Genomic DNA, 21,080 nt, shown 5'->3' on the forward strand with positions numbered 1-21,080 from the left:
GTCATATTTTACTTTTTTTTTTTTTTTTTTTTTTTAAATAATTTCTGTTGCCCTCCCCTTCCCCCTTCCCCCAACACCCCAACCCCCCCCCCCCCATAATTTTTTTCTTTAGTTTTTATACTTTCCTTCATATCATTTGTTCTGTCAGGTGTTGCCTGGCCATCGCCTTGCCCATCTCCTTCCTCTCGCCCACCTTCTCGCTACCAGTCAGGTCCCAACTCTCTTCCACCTCGGGCAGCCACCCCTACACGGCCGCCCTCCAGGCCCCCCTCGCGGCCCTCCAGGCCCCCGTCTCACCCCTCTGCTCATGGTTCTCCAGCTCCTGTCTCTACTATGCCTAAACGCATGTCTTCAGAAGGTACAAATATACCACGATTTGTTTTCATGGTTTTTTTTTTTATTTTTTTATTTTTTTTTTATTTAATTTTTTGTTTCGTCTTTGTTTAACTCCTCCGTGAGTTGTTGTTGACAAGTTGTTTTCATTTCTTTTGTTGTTTTGTTGTTTTTTTTTTTTTTTCTCTTCATTACTTAACCTATAATTTGTGTTTAACTTTAGTTTATCAGACTATTTCTATTAACCTTTTGTTTTTATTTTGTTGGTGGTTTGTTGTTTTGTTTTGTTTTTTTCCTGTTTGTTTGATTTGAAGAGCTTTACAAAAACGAAAGAAAGCTGTGAAATTTCCCGAGTTTTGGTATGAAATTAAACTCAGCTTTGTAAACGCTGCTCAGTGTCTTAAATTAACCAACAGCAACATGCAGGACCTGATAACTTGATAACCTGATAACTAGGGAGCATTTTTAGGACTATTAATTTGTATAAAATACCAATTTGTATAAAATACCAATTTATATAAAATACCATTTAAAAAAAATACCAATTTATAAAAAAGACCAATTTATATAAAAGGCCAATCTATATAAAATACCAATTTTAACACAATTATTCCACAAAACACATAACTAAATCATCAAATCACCTCTTGTAAACAACTAATGGTAATCATGCTAATAAAAATGCTGTATTCAGAGAAATCAACTGTAGAATGAGGTAGGATGAGCTGCTTTAAAGGTGAATTTGTGGGAAATGTTTATTCAGGACTATAAATCAGCTCCCTAGCAGTCAGTAATATGCAAAGAAAGGCTGACCTGTGAGTCTTTGGTAGCTGTGTGCGGAATTATCCCAACTAAATTTGTCCTGGGAGGGTGCAGTAAGGAACATGGTTTATTATTTTTATTTCAAGTGCATTTAAACTCTGCACAACATGGTGTAGCAAGCCTAAAAAATGCAAAGTAGTTGTACTGAGCTCCCTGGAAACCTGCAGTGGGTGCTGTACCTGACTCCACTGGAGCCATGGGAGAGAGAAGAATGATCCCTGAGACTCAGCAGGAGCACTGGGAAATGCTCCTGACCAAAAAGTGGGGGGTAGCCACATCTGTCTGGCCTACTGTCCATTTATTGTGGGTTTTTTGTGGAGTAAGGAACTGAGAATCCACCTGCAAACTGAATTATTTCTTAGCACTTGTGGTTGGTTTGTCAGGCATGCAGTGAACTGGGAAATGTGTGTTTAAAATATTCACCTGTGTGAGATTTGCATTGAAGTGGACTTGAGATTCATGGTTAAAATAAAAGCTGACATTTAAAGATTTATGTAACCAGGAAAGGTACTTGGTATTTTAGAAGTTTTTTTGAAACCTAAAAGCCATTATCTGAACTTGACCCTGTTACTGACCTGTGTTAAAAAGGAGCTGCAATCAGCCAGATTCTGTTCACACACAGTTTTTCCTTTTGAATATCAACATTTGAGTCTAATCCTGTAAAGAAAATGTTTATTAGTATGTTATAATTGTATTGCTGCTTAGATTTGAGCATATAACCATGGTGTGGTGGCTGTGCAGAACTCCTGTACTCACTTATGACTTTGGCTTCTGGTGTTAAACATGCATGACTTGAACCTTGGGATAACAATCCCTTGTTTAGTTGCAATTTTTGCTGACTTGTAAATGAATTGTGACCTGCTGCAGGCAATTGAGCCTGGCTGCAGAGAATGCTCTGCTGAAATTCCCCAAGAGCATTGGTCAGCCAGTGGTGGGATCACTATAAATGGTTGGGATCACTGAGCACCTGACAAAAACACTGGGAATTCTTTATTTTCTGGAAAAATGTTTGATAGCCTGGAACTGTGCTTATCCAGGGGCAGCTGCACCACTTTGTGGCTTGGCAGCAGTGGATGCTTGGATTGAAATATTTTAAATCCAGACCTTGCACACCTGTTTCAGTGCTGATAAAACCTCAGAACACCCAGGAGCTGCCCTGGGGAGGTGATGCGCTTGGCAGCTTGGCTGAACCAATGCCTTGGCCTTTTCAAGATATCATTGCCAATTTTATTGCTGCTTTGTTGAGAGTTTTAAGATGAAATGCAATTTGAAGAAGAGATATATTTGAGTTTCCTGTGATGAACATCAAGGACTTATTGTGTGGGGTTGTCTTTTTTTCCCCTCAGGGCCTCCACGGATGTCTCCAAAGGCTCAACGGCACCCTCGAGGTCACAGAGTCTCTACTGGTAGGGGTACAATTTCAAGTGGCTTAGAATTTGTATCTCATAATGCACCTGGGGAAGCATCTACTGCTGCAGTGGCACGAGGCAGCCCTTCAGGTGGGACGTGGTCATCAGTTGTCAGTGGGGGTAGGTAAAGCTTGGCTTATTGCAGATGGCTTGCAGGGGGATCCTTAGAGTGGGAATCTTGCCTTTTCCAGGCAATTCAGGCTCTGAATAATCATTTTCCAGGCAATTCAGGCTCTGAATAATCAAATATTGGGTTAAGGTTGGAGTGGGGATGTTCCCAGCTAGCTGAGTGAGAGTTGGTGCAATATTGTCCTAACTGTAGAGTCAGGTGTGGAGAGAAAGGAAGGAAAAGTGTGGGAATTAGTTGTTGAAAGGATTCATTTTTAGGGGATTTGTTGGAGGAGTTAGAGATTTGCCACTGCATCCCTGAGTTTGGTTATGGCAGCGTGGCTGGATTGTGGTTTACAAATGAAGGAGGTGTTTGGGTAGAGGTTTTTGGTGTTAAAAGATGAATTGATACTCAAGTTCAGTTGGATGTACTTCTCCTTCAAAATGTACATGGATTTGAAGTGGTGATGTTGTTCTTGGCTGCTGTAGGAGCAGTTATAGTGAGTGTTATTTTTAATCTGTTAATATTTTTTTTTTAAATATTTGACTTAAAGCTCAGTCTTGTGCCACAGGTCTAGTCTGGAGCTCTTGAGTTGAGGCCATGTTCTGGTGGGCTGTCAGGAGCTGAGTGTTTCCTTGAGGGCAAGAGAGCAACAGTTTGGTCCTTTTTGGGTATTTTTAGCAGTGCAGGATTCTAGAGGAGCATAGAGAACACATTTCTCAGAAAGAAGGTATAAATTAGACCCACACAGGCTTGTTGCCTTGTGGAAAAAACTTCAGCTCTTCTATTGTGGCATTATTTGTGATTCACCTTCCCTGTTTATATATTATTAACATGCAAGTAGGACTGTTAAACCACTTACCTGCCTGTCTGCTCACTCACTGGGAGTTAATATATGACAAAAAGCACAAGTGGGATGAGCAGGAAGCAGGAGCTACAATTTGCTGTCCAAAGAATACCCAACTTTCCTTGCTGCTTTAACACGGGGGCAAAAATATACCTAAAAACTCTCTTTTTTCAATAGGCTGTGTTGTTTTTTTTCCAGCTGGCAAACCTCCAAGAGAGGACACTGTAAAATGGATGTGTTTTTTCAGCCCTCTTAAAAAATATTTTACATCTCTTTGTGTGGAGACCTGACCACCTTTTGTGTTCTGCCTGAAGCTGGGTTAATGTGAGCTGGTGTAGTTGCACTGCTGGGGATTTGGGGAAGCATTTTGCAGATTCTTGCTGGAATTAGAGGGCAGGGATAAATTTTGGGGGACAATCTGCAGAGAAATCACCCCATTCTCTATGAAATGCTGTGCTGTAAAGAACTAGGAGATGTGCCTGAAAGGTAAACGGGTTCTCAGTTACCACATAATATCTCACCAAGTATTTCAAAGCATGTTTTGTAGCCATTTTTAAAACTAAAACAAACTGCTGAGCAGATGGGGAAGCTCATCCTATAACTGCTTTTTCCTGTTTGTTTCTAGTTCCGAGATTATCCCCTAAAACACACAGGCCTAGGTCTCCAAGGCAGAGCAGCACTCCCATGGGACCAGCTCTGCCTTCTCCTCAGCCTGGTACAATTCCCACTGAATCTGTTGCCATGCCTGTTCCAGCTGCCTCTCCTACACCTGCCAGCCCTGCATCCAACAGAGCAGTCACCCCCTCCAATGAAGGTAAGTGCCCCTCACTGCCTTGCAAATGCAATTTTTGCATTTCCCTAATTCCTGACAGGAAATGTGCCCCCCAGGCAGGAGCACAGCTGCTTGCTGAATCACAGGAAAACTTGGGATACATTGAATTTTACTGTGAGTTCCCATTTCTCCAGCTTTAAATTAAGGTTGGAGAGAGGCTTTTTGACTCTATGTTTAGTTTCTTATGCCCTTAAGGAATATAGGTGTCTGACTTAATTTTTTTAATATTTAAATTTTTTTTTCTTAATTTTTTTAAGAGGATTTCTTTTTCCAAACTGAATTTTTGCCTCTTTTTTAAGTCAAAGAAAACACAGGCAACTGGTTTCAAGCACAGCAAAAGGAATGGGGAAAAAAAAACCATTCAGGAGCACAGTCAAATATCTAAGAACTCTCAAATCTTTGTAGCATTCTGTATGAAGAGCTTGGACTGCTGAAAATAATTGGCTCTAAGTTTATAGTTTGTTCAGTGTGGTTAAGGTTTTGTGTATGATGAGAGGGATGAGTTTAATTGGGTTTTTTTCATTAGACAGTGGGGTGGGGAAGGAGGATGAGGGAGGGTGATCCTCCAGGCACCAACTTGGTAGCAGAAAATGTGTAAAGGTTTTAAGGTTTTTTAACCTTTTAAAAGGTTTTTCAAGCTAAAAATGGTTAAATCTCTCCCATTTCTCTCTTGTCTTCTCTCTTTGGTCAGTTGGAGTTGTGTGTAAAAGAATAACTTTGGCAATTTCTTTTCCAGCTAAAGATACAAGGCTTCAGGACCAGAGGCAAAATTCTGCAACTGGAAACAAGGAGAATATAAAGCCAAGTGAGACTTCTCCTAGTTTTTCTAAACCTGAAAACAAAGGTTTGTATCCAAAGCTTTCATGTACTGGAGTGATGTAGGCATTGTGCACACTAAACCTGCTCTCCTGGCTGCTTTAGTTGGCATTTTAAGGAAGGCTTGGAGGCAGTCTGGTGTTCTACAGTGAAATTTGGTCATGCAGTTGTGAAGTGGCACTTTGAAATGTTGTTTGTGACTCATTCCATCAACACCAAATGTAGAGATGCTCATGTGGATGGTGTGATTTCACTTGTTTTTTTTCTTTTTTTTCCTCCTTTCTTTCCCCTGCTCACAGAGCTGCTTTTTAGCTGCCTTTGGACTGAATATGTTTCTGCTTAGAGTTGTGCTCACAATACTTCTGAGCATCGTGGTCAGCAGAGCTTTTCTAACTATGCTTTTCCTATTATGCCTCACATTTGTTTGTCTCTGTAGAGCTGTTTGTTCATTCAGTTCTCAAAAAAAAAAAAAAAAACCCAATCTTTTCATGTTGTTAAACTGAGAACCAGATTCATTCATTCTCTCATTGGAGAGACCTTTAGGATGAGTCCAGCCATAAAGCTCACCTTGGTCAGTGTTTCTCCTTCACTTGGTGTGTTTTGAAATGCTGGCACAGGCTGGGCTGGGGCTTTTGTTGCATGTTCTTTGTGTTCAGTGAGTTCTGCAGTCCCTGCACCTCGGGGCTTCTGCCTTGGTGTGGTGCATGAGAACTAAAGATAAATCAGTTATGTAATGCTCTGCTTTCACAGAGAATTTCTGTGTGCTCACACACATAGGTCATTGGATTCTACCAAATTAAAACCCAAAATAAGGGGCTGGATTTCATTTTTATATCTGCAAAACCATTATATTTCTGCAAACTTAGTGATGTGTATAAAATTTGTGTTAGGAGTGCTTGGACAATGTTGATCTTGTGTTTGGCAGGTGTCTCTCCAATTGTTTCAGAGCATAGAAAACAGATTGATGATTTAAAGAAATTTAAGAATGACTTTAGGGTAAGTTTGTCTCTGTTAATGGTGTCATCATTCTCATGTGCATCCAGATTATTTTAATGAATTGAACACACTGCCCATGTTAACAGGTCTTTATGCTTTTGCCTAATGTATGAAAATATCTGTAAGAATTCATGTTATGTATTGTAAAATCAATGCTGACTCTTGTTTGTACAATTGCCTAATGCACATAAATGTGAATATTGACTGCACTGAAAACAGGACTTGAAACCTGTTTGATCATTAGGCACAAATAATTACCTCACACTCCATATGGAGGAGCTGTTGCAAAATTAAATGAAGAGTTTTGCAGAGGAAAATTGAAGATGAATTCATATGACTTATTTCCTGGTTATAAGGGTTTATTAAATCAGGTTAGCTTTTCAAGTGGTGCTGTTAAATCACTCAGGGGATGAGTCCAGAGGGTTGTCTGGAGCTTTCCTGTCACTCCTTAATCAACATACAGGTCACTTCAGTGGCTCAGCAGCTCCTTACACAGTGCCAGCTTAAACACTGACAGTGCCCATGGATTTCTTTCCATGTAGAAATGGAAATGAGTGTTTTAAAAGGTCATTTCCCTTGTGGGACTGTGTTTTACTCTCTGTATGTGACAGCATTAGATGGTCTCTCCTGAGTTTTGTATCAATTTACTGAATATATCCCTTGGGTTTTTTCAGTTACAGTCCAGTTCCTCTTCAGATGCAGTGGATCAGCTGCTAAACAAAACCAGAGAAGGTGAAAAATCAAGAGATGTAGTTAAAGAAAAGACAGAATCCACCCCTAAAGAATCTATCATAGAAGCTGGCAGTAACACCAACTCCAGTGGTGGCAGTAGCAAACCCAACAGTCCCAGTATTTCTCCTTCCATGAGTAACAGCTCTGAGCAAAAGCGAGGGCCTGAGGTCACCTCCCAAGGTGTGCAGACATCTGGGCCTGGAAGTAAACAAGACAAAGAGGATAAAGAGGAGAAGAAGGATACTTCAGAGTGAGTAACCATGCCTTTTGGGAAAAGCACATCTTTATTAACAGCAGACCTTGTGTAGAAGTCATGGCTGGGTGACACATTGCTGGCTCTAGGTGCTGTGACACAGGAGGAACAACAGGGGAAGGGACTGCCCTGAAAGTCATCTCCTGACTCAGTGCAGAGCTCTGCTCCTGTTGATGCCTAGTTCACATCTAAGAGCTTATTTCAATGTTTTCCTGGCTCACATGAGCTGTGGTATCAACTGGAAAACTTTTGTGGTTAGTTGTAGTAAGTCCCTCAAGGAGAGTGGCTTTTTGCATGCCATGAGGTGTTTGACTTCTCAGAAATGTGACTCACAGGTGGAAATGAGGTGTTTCTTAAATAATTAATTGCAGATACTCCTGTAAAAGAATAATGCCCAACTGAATTTTTTGTTCTTTATGTTTAGGCAAGTTAGAAAATCAACACTTAATCCCAATGCTAAAGAGTTCAACCCTCGATCTTTTGCTCAAGTAAGTGATTTGCTGCTATTTATCAATGCCTTTGAGTAGATCTTTATTGAACCAACCTTTTTTTGGAGGATACTCAAACTAACCCTGCCATATCCATTGCTCACCTCTGTTTGCAGCCGAAACCTTCTACTACACCAACCTCCCCTCGTCCTCAAGCTCAGCCCAGCCCCTCCATGGTGGGGCATCAGCAGCCAACCCCCGTGTACACTCAGCCTGTTTGTTTTGCACCAAATATGATGTACCCAGTTCCAGTGAGTCCAGGCGTGCAGGTAAAGTGCTGCAAACTCCTCAATGCTTCACTGAAATCCTCAGGAAGCTGAGCAGGGCTTAGGAGTCATAGAATGGGTTGGGAAGGACTTTAAAGATCAGTTTGTTGCAGCTTGGGAGCTGGGAGTTAAAGCAGTGAAATAGTGCAGCTTGTATTACTCTTGTAAATATAAATCATGTTGTTGTTAAGTTTTGACTGTGTAAATACTGACTTTTCCCAGTGCTCCCCCAGTCTGGATGTTCAAATAATTCCAAACACTTGTAAATGCCAGCAGCCCACGTTTATTGTGGATCTGTGCAGGTTTCCTCCCAGTTCTCCAAGCATAGTCTCTCACTCTGCAACTGTTTCTTTGTTCCAGCTGTGTCCCCCTGGTTGTTGTAGGGATCACTGGGATTTCAAATTTAGCTCCATTATGGAATATCCAGGGGTGGAGGGGACCCACAAGGATCTTCATCCCAACTCCTGGCTCTGCACAGACACCCCAACAATCCCCCCTGTCCCTGAGAGCGTTGTCCAACCTCTCCTAGAGCTCTGGCAGCCTCAGGGCTGTTCCCATTCCCTGGGGAGCCTTTCAGTGCCCCAGCACCGTCTGGGGGAAGAACCTTTCTCTGATATTTCATCCTAACCCTCTCCTGAGTCAGCTTTATACCAAAAAGCTGCTGTGAGGCTGTCAGGGAGAGCCCAGTGCCTGCAGTAGCTGCAGTAGCATTCCTGGGCTGGTTGTTGCCAACCATCTGGTCTGAGTTGTGTGTCCGTGCAGACTCAATGTCACTGATCCAAGAAAATCTCATAGGTTAGGCAGAGTTCACTAAACCCTGTAGCAGAACACATCAAAGCTGAGTGGGGCCCCCATCCTAGCACACAATGAGTTTTTAAAGGAATATCATACCTTCAACTTGTTCTGTTTCAGCCTTTGTATCCTATTCCCATGACGCCCATGCCAGTGAACCAAGCCAAGACATATAGAGCAGGTAAAGGTGAGAATAATACTGCCTGTTTGGTTCTCAGTCTGCATGCAGCATGGCTAAATGACAAATGTTTGTGTGTTTTCTAATCCATGGCAATTTGGTTTCAATCAATATTTTAAATGCTATTTTTATTAAAGGGAAGTAAGTGGAAATACTAATGGATTTGTAGATAAACTAATTCAGCTAAAACATGCCAGTTTTGAGTAATGGGGGGTTGCTTGGTTTGGAATCTGATTTGACAAACAGGAAAACATCTCTGTTACTTGGAGCATTAGGGTGAGCTGATCATCTCCTGTATTTCATAAATATCACAGGTTTGTTTAAAGGGAATTTCTCTGCTGGTTTTCTGTACTGGTTTGCAGCAGTGCCCCAGTTGGTGCTTTATAGAAGGGTTTTTAGCAAGATGCAGAGTCACTATTTCTCCAGAAAGAGTTTGCTGTGCTGCTCTCTGGAAAGAGCTGGTTCCAGTTTGTTCTTGTTCATTCCTGCTGCCCCAGTGACTGAGCAGCTGGACTAACAATGACAATGCCACGTTTTTAAGTGACCCCCGTGGCTGTGCAGTCATGGTGGGTGGTGGGGTGTTCCCTGTGCTGGGCAGGGCAGTGATGGAGCAGAAAGTGCTGCTCTTGTTCTTGTGCTGCTGTTCCAGGGCTGTAACTGTGCCCAGTGAATGCTTCTGCAGTGGCAGCAATGCTGCAGGACAGCAGCACTGCAGCTCCAGGCACTGCAGGAGGAAATTGTTTCCTGCTGGTCAGAAACAAACAAGGGGCCTTTATCAGCCTAGGGGAGACAAAACCCTGCAATGTATTTCTGTGTTAAAACACAGTAACTTCACTGTGGCCTCACCCCTGAAATCTCCTGGTTAGTAACACTGTTTTAATCAGAAATACATTGCTGAGGGCTCCCTTGCTGGGTGAGGCACCTCCAATTCTGAGTTCCTTTTAAAGTTCCAATATTTCCTGCATATCCATCTGTGTGCAGCACAGCCCTGTGGGAGCTGCCTGGGTTGCAGCTCTGTGCCTTTACTCAGTTCAAGTTGCCTCCTGTATTTACTTTTTCTGTTGTTGATCTGCAGTGTAAATAAAATCATCGAGTGAATTTACGGATGTTTTCAACATTTCCTTCTCCTCTCCCTAAGAGGTTGCCCCTGCAGTGGAGTTTAGAGGAGCTTGAGGCAGCTCAGTTAATAGTTGCAGGAAGCTGGAGCTCCCATGCCTGTGCTTTATAGGCTGAATTAGTTTGTTCCGAGTGAGTTGGGTGTCACCTTCCCATGACAGCTCAAGTGATCCCACACTGCTCTGCTTTTTTCATCTTTCTTCCTTCTTAATTATTCCTACTCCTTATAGATTTTATCTCCCTCAGTGTTGTCTGTGACGTAAAATTTGCTTTCTGCTGCCCCGAGGGGTAGCACAGAGCTCAAAAGATGTGAAAACCTTGAGTTGTGGCTGGGTGGAGACCTTTATTGTGCTCTCCTCAGCCATAAGCACAAATCATTTTAACATAAAGTATCAGATTTCCAGCTGATGGAACAGTGGCTGAGTTGTTCTCATAGAAGGTGAAAAAGCCTTTTAAAGGGGGCAGGATTAATTGGTTAATGTAGGAGTCCTGAGGAGACTCCTGTAGGAGACCTTTCTCTTCCACTTCTAATTCTGGTCAGTCTTTCTCTCCTTCACAAAAAAGGCAGGGCTGGGTTTGTGGCTGTGTATATCCAGCCCAAAGGCAGTGATAAAATCATGTGTTTCCTGGAGAAATTCTTCTTCATTTTTAACAGAGCTCTAACCCATGGCTAAAGGTGTGGGGTGAGGATATTCCACATGGTCCCAGTAACATTTTTATAACGTAGAACCTTTCAGAAAAGTTTAATTTTTAATCTGTCTTTCTAACACGAGACAATCTTTGTTTTGCAGTACCAAATATGCCCCAGCAGCGGCAAGACCAACACCACCAGAGCACCATGATGCATCCTGCCTCAGCAGCAGGCCCTCCAATTGTAGCTACTCCACCTGCTTACTCTACACAATATGTTGCATATAGCCCCCAACAGTTTCCTAATCAGCCTCTTGTGCAGCATGTGCCACACTACCAATCTCAGGTAAGAGTCCTTTCCATGCTCCTCATCAATCCAAGCACAAATAATGAAGTGGTTCAGAGCTAAATAACCCCCTTGTGTCCAGTCCTGAGTCACCCTGAAGAGTTTCTGTGTTCTGGAGCACACGTGGTGATCTTGGAATGTGCTTCAAAGCCTGTAACAAATTTTAAGGTCCTAATGAATTTTAATGTCCTAACGAATTTTAAGGTCAGTTTAGATGTTGGCATTTATTATTGATATGGTTTTTTAGCTCTTTGAAGAGTTTCTTTAGGTCATGGCCAGCACATCTCCTGGTTAAGTGTTCTAAAAATAACTTAACTTGGTGGACTGCTCTTACTTCAAAGGCTATTCAATCTACATGTGTAATTGGATAAATGCATAAGCTTAATGCATTATTAGAGTGGCAAAAATTGGGCATGCCAATGATTGCTGTCAGTTTCTAGCCCTTAAATTTTGGAAACAATTGGGACAATCCCAGCAGTGTGAAATCACAACAGTGAAATCACAACAGTGAAATCCTCAGCTCGCTCTGCTTTGAGCAAGGCCGAGCTGCCGCCCTTCAATCCCGACTGTTTAAATGACAAAAATTTCCTTGGAGTTAATTGTTAACCCAATTAACTGTGTGGTTTTTCCTTTGTTCTGCCTGCAGCATCCTCATGTTTATAGCCCTGTAATACAGGGCAACGCTAGGATGATGGCCCCACCAGCACACGCACAGCCGGGTTTAGTATCTTCCTCTGCAACACAGTACGGTGCGCATGAACAGACACATGCTATGTATGGTAGGAAACGTTTTGTGTTATATGTAACTTTTTAAGTCCTTACCTTGTGCAGGGGATGTATTTAATCTCAGCCTTCCAACGTGGGTATCTCAGTAGATGTGGTTTATATTTCATAAAATGATGATGATGATGATGATGAGCAGAGCATTTGAAAACTGAGCCAGCTGGTTCAAATGAAAACTCAAGTGTGCTGATTTCGGTAGGATGCCAGTGACCAAGATGAGATTTCAACCTGGGAGCTGCTAAAGAATATCTGCTGAAAGAAGTTTGTTCAAGTTCTCTTGATGCTCTTGATACATCATCCCTTGTTTGTTCCTTGATTATAATTAGTACTTGTTTTATTGCAAGGTTATGACCTCAGTTTCAAACTTGACTTTAGTTCTGGCAACTAGTGAAATGCTGTCTTTATGATACTACTGGCATTATTAACAGTATGAACACTGCTGTTTAAGCAAAATAAACCATGTGTTGCTTACCTTTCTCATTTGGTAAGTCAAGAATAAGTAAATGCAACAGCTCATGTATTGCTCTCACTTGGACAATTAGTCTCTAGCATTATCAGATGGGCATTTTTCACTCACAGTGAAGTGCTGAAAATGTGGGTTACCTTGTGACAAAAGTAAAATGTGCAAGAACTTTCTAAAGCATTATAAATGTATGATAAATCAAGGCCCAATTTGGAGGAAAAAGAGCTCACTGCAAAACGTGCTATTGAAAGAGGTAGAGTCAAGGTTGTTTAAGGCTTGGAAATTGTCATAAAATGTCAAAACAGCAGATGGTCTCTTGAAAACATGGCATTTCAATACTTGTTATAGCATCTGAGGAGAAGTTTTATTGGGTCACATATATTATTGACTTAGATTCTAATAAAAGATTTTCTGTACCTTTAGACATCTTTGTATGTTTTCGGGTGCTTAGTTTTACACTGCTACTTAATGGAAGTCCATGACATGTCATGAAAACTTACAGAGAATCTGGAGTTTAGTGGGAAATTAATTCTGATTTTAAGAGGTGTCTTACCCGTCTGAAAACATCTTGTCAGCTCTCTGCAGTGGTGTGGTAACAGAGTTAAGAAACAAAAATAACTTATTTTGATGCTCAGAGGAAGAACATTTGAGCTCATTTGTGCTGAAGCTGAAATGGAAGTTACTTGTAGAGATTAATCTTTCTCTCACAGGTCCTTGCTAATTGTATTACTTTGATCTTTTCAACTCTTGTGCTTGAGGTGTCCATGTAAACAGATCTTCTGTTTGCTTTTTCATTAGATTAAATAGAATTCCGATAAAGAGAATGATCAAAGGCTTTCAGACCTTTATTGGTGAAAACCCTCCTCTCAAATTCTAATTAAAATAAAACCAAACATGAGATAATCTGAGATTTGATTCAGAATGGTTGCATGTGACTTTCTAGCAATTTCCCATTGTGCACCATCCTTATCTTCTGTGATCAGTGGGTTCTGCAGTACAAGCCTGTTGCCTTGCTTGGCTTTGATCAGATGTCTGTATAGGTTTTTTTCACTGATATTCTAACTTACAACTGTTAGATCTCATTTTGTGTTGGTTTTGCAGCTTGTCTGTTGTAGATATGTGACTACCTGCCAGTGCAAACAACTAAGTTGGGTCAAACTTGAGAATTCTTTGGTATTTCCTGCCATGTAATTAAATATTACTTTCCCAAGAGCACCTAATTTAACAGAAATGGCCTGTCCTCCTGTGTTCTTTCAAGTAGCTGCTTGGTGACTCTTCTAAATATTCTCCCACCTTCCAGTAAATGATGGAGTGCTTGAAATTTTTCTTACTGAAACCACTGAACCCAAGAGGATCATGAACTCCATGTGACAGACCTTTTCTAAGGGTGTGTTCTTGCCCCTGTGCAGACGTGTTCAGTGAGCATGAACTGTCTCAAATGTACCCTTCACCTTCCAAGGTGACAGTGACACATGGAATGACTCCTGATGTTCTGCAGCAGCCTCTCAATTCACATTTTTGCAAGGCTTGCATGTGCTGAGTGCCTGAAGACCTGGCCCAGATAGACTGTGCTTCCTCCAAGTGTGTCCAGCTGTATTGTGTCCACTTCAGCTTCCATTTATCCATGTGTGGGGAAAGGCAGGAATGCCAGAGGTGACCAATCTGAGCTGCTCATGGAGCTAAAGAACATCATGCTGGAATTGTTCACATCTGACTGAGTGACTATGAGAAAATACCCATAACTTATGTGCTGTCTATTGGGAATCTTAAGTTTACCCACATTTGAACTAAATATACCTGTGCACTTTGATTCTGGTCCTCTCTTAAAAAATAATTTGAAAGTACAGAATAACAACTTCCTGAGAAACAACCACCACTGCTGCTTTTGATTTTGCTCAAACAATTTCCTTTTTGGCTCTTAAAAATTGCTATCTGATTTTTAAAAGATACATTATTACTTAATTTTAGCACTGATATCAGGATTCAGTGGGGCCACACTGCCCTTTTAACCCTTCAAGGTACTGGTGCTTGCTTTGAGTTATTCCTGCAAAATTCACTCAGTTTTTCTCCTGCATATGTGGTAGAGAGAAGATGTCTGCAAGAACTACTGTGCTGAGACCTGGGGGTTGGGGGGAAACTGCTTATCAAGTGTTCCTAAGGTGTGAAATGTTTTCTGGTAAGATCTGAAACTCCACCTTCACTAATGGTTTGGGACGAGTTGAAAATCTGTGGCAAATAGTAACAGCCTGACAGCCAAGAGAAAATCCTGTTGATTTAAGGGAGCCACCCTCACTGCCAGAATTTTGGGGTTGTTTTCCTTCCTGTCTTGTGAAGAGATAGCTGAACCCAAATTACATGCAGTGAGCTACACTTGGTGATAAGCACTCTTCCATTTTAAAGAAAAGTACTTTTGTCTGATGCTGTTTAATGGGATACTCCTGCACTTCTGGGATTTCCTTGCCAGTTCACAGTGTCGCAACCCCGCTGTTGCCAAGAGAGAGAAGCAGAGCTGCATGGTCCCAGTAACCCCAGCCAAAGAGAGGACAGAGGAGTGTTCAGATCTCTGGGGTTTTCCCCTCAAAATGGGGAAGGACAAAGTCCAAACAACTTTCATCCCAGCCAGACGATAACAACGTCTGTGACGCTTCAGCTGCGGAGCCACCATGTCCAGGAGAGTTTGAGATGTGACACCTTTGCCTGGAAATGTGACACACAGCCCACCTGGAGGTGTCATCCTTCCCCTGCTCAGCTGCACCTTGGGTTCAGGAGGTTCTGTGTCTGTCTGGCAGCTCTGGCTCGGGGTGGCCTCCCAGTCCTGTCCTTGGGCTGCTGGAGTTTGCTGGCCACGGTCCCAGTTTGGCTCCTGTGTCACACAAAGCCCAGGCCAGGCTTCTGCTGCTGGTAGAGAATTTGGTTTCCAAGTAGAGGGTGGATCTGTCCATTCCTGTGACAACGAACTTGTGGTAGTTTTCTGTGTGGCTGATTTGTTTCCAGATAATTGGAGTCCTCTGAAAAACTCAACTTTTGTGTTTAAGAACTTGTGTAAAACCAGACCTTGGTTTTACACAGATGCATTTCCTGTTTTTTGTGCTCTCATTCCTGTCCCTGTTCTCCCTTCCCTTTTCCCCTTGTGCTATGTTTTACTGGTCTGGTGTTGTCTCTAACTTTATCTGGTTTCTGTCTCAGCAGTAGAGTAAATTCTATTCCCCTGGTAGTACAATGGTGGATATAATATAAACTTCAGAGGATTCTCCAGGGACTAAGAGTGAACCAGTCACCAAAATTGTCTTGGAACTGTTCAGAATGGCAGTGCTATAGCTGAAAAAGCAAGGGCCAGTTTCTGCTCTAGTGTTAATTGCATTTTAACCTTCTTGTTACAGTGGACAGTAACAGACCATGAATTGACATTAAGTTTCTCTTTGTGTTAATGAAGAACTGCAGACCTCAGTGTCAGAGTTAAGAAGGAAGGCTTACTCAGACTTGTGTTTCATCTCCACTCATTTGTAAAACAAAATATGTAGCTCTAATAGCAGCTAAGTGAATAAAAATATCTGCATGGTTCTAGAGTCTTCAAAAAAGAATTAAAAAAAAATTAAAACTGACACTGACCTTTCCAGAAGATGGGAAGTATGCACGTGGCAAGAGGCTAATTTACCTTTCTATTTCCCAAATTCAGCATGTCCCAAAATACCATACAGCAAGGAGACAGGCCCTTCTTTCTACTTTGCCAGTGAGTTGGGTTTTTTGTACTAATTTTGATTGTACAGAAAAGCACTTTCTAAAGAACCACATGTTAAAGGAATGGGACCTGTTGAGGGAACAAGTTTCCTTGCACCAAACCAGGATGTGGAAAACGCAGGAAGGTTCCTCTCAGTGGGCAGGAATGGAGATTTATATAATCACAGGAAGCTAAGTTATTAAAATCTTCAAAAATTTATTTTGAATATGGAATAATCTCTGACTTCACTACCCAGTATTTTCATGTGCAGCTGGAAGTGGCCTCTAGAAATCCTTCTCTGTGAGGGTGCTGAGGCCCTGGCACAGGGTGCCCAGAGGAGCTGTGGCTGCTCCATCCTGGAGGTGTCCAAAGCCAGGCTGGATGGGGCTTGGAGCATCTGGGATAGTGGAAGGTGTCCCTGCTCTGACAGGGGGTGGCACTGGATGGTCTTGGAGGTCCCTTCCCACCCAAACCACTCTGTGATTCTGTAGCTTCTGTTTAAACCTGTGGGAGCTGCCTTGCTCCCTTTGAGCCCACCAGGATTTTTACACCTGATGAGTTCCCAGCTTCCTAAAAGGAGAAGCAACCTTGGGTGTCATCCCTTTTAAAAGCCATGGCTCAAGTTCTGAGCCCCTGGGAGGAAATAACTCGAGCTGCAGCTGGGGTGGAGGAAATTTTCTGTAGAAATGCCACTGAAGGAGTGCTGGGAACAACTTGTGGTGATCCTTGTGTGACAGGGATGAGATGAGGGCTCCTTGGGACTTTCTCAGTTCCATTCCCTGGCTCAGGTGGGGCTGTGGTGGCATCACTGGAGGCACTGGGACAGGATCTGGTGCTCTCTGGACACAGCAGCCTGATCCAGCTCATCCAGGAAAGGCAGAAAGCTGCAAAACCCTGCCTTGTCTGCCCTGCCGGTGTTCAGCAGCTGCTTTGAGGAAGCTGAGGTTTGATTGAGGGGGGTGTTTGCAGGATGAACTCTCACCCAGGACATGGGAAAGGAGGAGTTGCAGTTTCAGGCTGTTTCTGTTCTTGCTCCTGTCCTGCTGTGGCACTTGTTGCTGTGTCTGTCTGTCAGTCTGTGCAGCCCATGCCAGGCACTCTCCTGGTTTGGTTTTTTTTTTTGTTTTTTTTTTTTTTGCATTAGCTCATGCAAGAGGGATGTGAGAAAAAGCATTTGTTCTCCAAAAAATCTCCTCTGGAGCAGGTTTGCTGTGTTTCTTGTGCCACACTGGTTGTGCCTGGGTGGGGGCTGTAGGATGCTGCCCTGGGCTGTGTTCATGCCCCTTGGTTTGGTGCACTGAAATTACTTCAATCACCTCGTTCCTTTCTTGGATTATCTTTGAAGTCAAGTCCACTCTACCTGTGTAAAATGACTTCTTGAAATGTTTGTATGATGAAAGAAACATTTGCTATTTCTTTGCTTCCTACCATTCAGGTCTTTTAAATGTAGTTATCCTCACCATCTTACTGGCTCTGGCAATGGTTTTGAGGTTTGTTCACTGGTCAGTTCTTGAAAATAGGCTCTTCAGTGCATCTTTGGGCCATGACCAACACTGACCACCATTGGCACCATTGAAATTCCAGGGAAAAAAAATTACAAAATGCCACGATGTGGTTTCACATATTCCCTTGTAGCTGGGAGTTCTGCTTGATTTCTGCTGCTCTGACCTCTTCTGATTTCAGCTCCTTCTGTGGCTTCTGTGGCTGACTGCTTCTTGTTTGCTCTCAGAAATGGGGTGCAGTTCTGTAGGGTTGCATTCAGTAATTCAATCCCTGTGATGTTTTTCTCCCATCCCGTGACTGAGTCCCTCCCCTCCCCGTGTCCCTGCCAGCTCAGTGCAGTGAAATATCTCACATTAGAGCCAGTTTGATTAGCAAGCTGCAGAAGTGAAGAGGGCAGCCCAGGCAGAGGAATTTAAGGCATAAAGGCACAGAAACCCAGTGTATTTGTGCTGGAGAGAGCTGAGGTGACTTGCAGCAAGGTGTGTCCTTTCCTAGAGCTTATTCTCAGATAATAGGTGGCCATTTGAAAAGTCTCCAAAATACTGACAACTGGGGGAAATGTTGGATAATGGGTCTTTTATTTTATTTTTTTTTTCACCTCATGTCGTGTCTTATTTGCTGTTAATTTGTGTAGTGAGCTGTTTTGATGAGCAGGCAAAAATTCCTTTTAAAAATCCCAGGGAAAGTGCTTTAGTTCAGGTGAATTTTTCATGACTTTTACAAGACTCCTTTGACAGCCCTGCTGGTCTCAGAGATTTCATTGCTTGGCAGGAATTACTTGCACTAACTAAACATGAAAAGCCATTTACACTGCTGGAGTTGGAGTCTGAGCTCTGGTTTTGAGCTGGGAATGCATTTCAGACCTGCTGAGTCGTCCTTGGTTTGTGTGCAGGGACTGGCCAGGATGTGGAGAAGTGCCCAGATAACATTTTTTGAAAAGCATTTTTAATATTACTATTAAAACATAATTTGCAGCAGCATCTGAAGTGGTTTTAAGCTTTATAAATTTGGCTATTAGGGTGACCTGCTAAAGACAAAACGAAGGAGAGGAGAAATTGAAAATTAAATATTTTCAGTATACAAAAATCCAATGCTTCAAATCCAAAGCTGTGGATAAAATATTAGGTGGTTTTGGAAGAGCTGCCACTAAGACAAAAACCTGATCCTCCCCCTGGTTTATATCTGTTCTTTGGGGTGCTATTCCTTGGTTTAAAGGGTGTCTTAAGAGAGAAATTCCTTATTGTGAAGTTTTATTGCAGAAATATCTGCTTCAGAACAACTGAGTTTATTATTCTCTTGGCCATAAAGAACCAAAAGATGAATTGCACAAATGGTTTAATGGAGTCCCACATTATTTTGGGGGCTCTTAACAAGTGATGTGGGAAGCCTTGAGTATCTTACAACTTGGAATTAAATTTCATATACATTTTAAAGCCTCTTGAATGGAGTTAAGTTGTAGTCAGGATTGCTGCCCTTTGGCAAGCAAGTAATCCCTCCTTCCATTTATTTCCATTGCTTTAACAAAGATAATAATTTCTGGCCTTCATCAGAGTGTGTACAATAATGAGGTTGAGAAATTGTCCTCCTGTAGAAAGCCATAAACTTGGTACTGTAAAAATGATCAGTGTTGCATTGATAATTTTGGTGTTGTCAGACGAGAAATGTCTGAAAGTCAAGTAGGAGCATGGCAGGGATGCTGCTGCAAAATACATTTTAGTAGTGATACCAATAAAAAATCAAAAATACTTGGATTTAAAGCATAACAAAATGCTGTGGCAGAAGATCCTGCTGGCTTTGGCAGCGTGCTTAGAAAATATTGAGGTGTTTTTGAAACCCCTCTCAATCAGGAGGCCTCAGAGTGCACAACTGTGCTTGCACATGTGGATAAGAACATTAGGATCAACCCCAGGCTGCAGGAATTTAGTTCATCTGCATTAATAGCCTGAAACTGCTCATCACTGCAAGGCCATTTGCTCACTGAAGATTTAATAGAGCTTGCCAGGGATTAAGTTAAATGTGTCAGGCAGTTATTTTCTAAAGGAGGAACCTGCACAAGGGAGAAAAACCTCAATTAGGCAAAAATATCCAGGCTCTCTGTATTCTGGTGAGTTGGAATGTGTCAGAACTTGAATTTTTAAGGTTTATAGCAAACCAGACTGGAGGAAAACTGCAGTGGCCATCAAGTTCTTATATAATACAAACCTCATAAAAAAAAAATATATATATATCTATATATAACCTGGTAGATACTCATCAGTAATTAACTTCAGAACCACCAAAAGACACCAAAACAAATAAGGAACAGTTGAAGGAAATATTGAGGAGCAGGCTGATAATTTTCTTTGGCTGTTTGCTTTTTTAGCACTTTGTCAGCAAAACTCTCCTTGGTCTTTCAGGCTGTGACATCAGAGGGATTGACATGAGTTGTCACACACAGAAGTAGCTGCAGACAAGGCCTGCTTGTTGCACAAGACCTAAAAAAATAGGGGGAACATCCTCGTTTTTAGGGTCCTGCCTTTGCATTGCATGCTTTGTGTTGGAAGGAAGACTTGTCATTATGGCTTTTCATACTTGCTGAGATTCCCTGAAAAATTAAAAAAAAAATTAGGATTTAGTGTGGCCCATTTGAAGCAGGACAGAGCAGGATCCAAGCAGGAACTGGGTGTTTGTTGTTGGAGGCTGGCACAGCTGTAGCAACAGATGTGGCTTCACTGGGGTAAAACTTTTCTGTTGTTCAGTTTCTTCCTTTTTGGGAATTTTGTACGTTATTTGCTTCTGGTTCAAGGAATGAAGAATTCCATGGCAGCGTTGGGGAGCTCACAGGATGGTGGTGATCCAGAACAGATTGGCCTCGAGGGCAGAGGCAAAATGGGTTATTTTAGCACAAGAAAGTGGCTTCAGCAAAAATTTGATGCTTGAGCAGCCTCAGTTTTGTCAGCTGTGATGTGTTTATTTATTCTGGAGTGCAAGGGCAGAGTTTGTGCTTCCCTCTGACTGTTCTGTTAGCAATTTCCAGAAGAGTAGCATGGTGAGGTTAGCCAGGTATAAGGCCAAAGAATTTTTTTTGGATGGTGGAAATAAAAATGGCTCATAACACCTTTGAAAAGTATATCTCAGGAAATCCTAAATTGTATGAAAATTATAAATTTGATCTGTTTGACAAAACAAAAGATGAAATACTGCTTTTCTCTATGTAGTATCTGTTACATTGTCAAATTAGGGAAGATGAACTGTCTAATTATGGTTGTTTATAGACTTTCCTGCCAAACCAAACTACACAAAAGCAAGGTAAGATCATCAGCTATTTGCAAGATAAATATATATATTTTTTTTTTTTAGAAGGGGGAGGGAATATATTTACAGACTGAGTTGTAGTGAAATCTTCAAATGCAGCTGGTGATTTGATAGAGGTGCATGTCCTGTACCTGGTGTTAAATATTCTTCTTTTTCATCCTAGTTTCCACTGGCTCACTTGCTCAGCAGTATGCCCACCCTAATGCTACCCTGCACCCGCATCCTCCTCATCCTCAGCCTTCTGCCACCCCAACTGGCCAGCAGCAAAGCCAACATGCTGGAAGCCACCCTGCTCCAAGCCCCGTGCAGGTAACACAGCCCTGAGTGGCTGCAGATTGTGTGGAAGGGATTGCA

General features: G+C 42.0%; 1 protein-coding gene across 13 annotated transcripts in view; it reads left to right on the top strand.

Annotated features, from left to right (window-relative positions):
- The window catches only part of ATXN2 (ataxin 2), a 49,427-nt gene that overhangs the window by 22,181 nt on the left and 6,166 nt on the right, over positions 1-21,080 (top strand). For 2 of the 13 annotated variants that reach the window (XM_063172981.1, XM_063172979.1), the window contains exons 10-21: positions 149-358; positions 2,502-2,684; positions 4,146-4,334; positions 5,089-5,196; positions 6,094-6,164; positions 6,839-7,146; positions 7,574-7,637; positions 7,754-7,906; positions 8,816-8,882; positions 10,781-10,965; positions 11,612-11,744; positions 20,890-21,035. In XM_063172981.1, the coding sequence (XP_063029051.1) occupies positions 149-358; positions 2,502-2,684; positions 4,146-4,334; positions 5,089-5,196; positions 6,094-6,164; positions 6,839-7,146; positions 7,574-7,637; positions 7,754-7,906; positions 8,816-8,882; positions 10,781-10,965; positions 11,612-11,744; positions 20,890-21,035 (1,817 nt within the window). The remainder of the gene's footprint in view (positions 1-148; positions 359-2,501; positions 2,685-4,145; positions 4,335-5,088; positions 5,197-6,093; positions 6,165-6,838; positions 7,147-7,573; positions 7,638-7,753; positions 7,907-8,815; positions 8,883-10,780; positions 10,966-11,611; positions 11,745-20,889; positions 21,036-21,080) is intronic. The other 11 variants (XM_063172982.1, XM_063172980.1, XM_063172985.1 and 8 more) reach the window with 10 other exon arrangements.

This window comes from Melospiza melodia, chromosome 20 (assembly GCF_035770615.1).
Source record: "Melospiza melodia melodia isolate bMelMel2 chromosome 20, bMelMel2.pri, whole genome shotgun sequence".
Lineage (NCBI taxonomy): Eukaryota > Metazoa > Chordata > Aves > Passeriformes > Passerellidae > Melospiza > Melospiza melodia.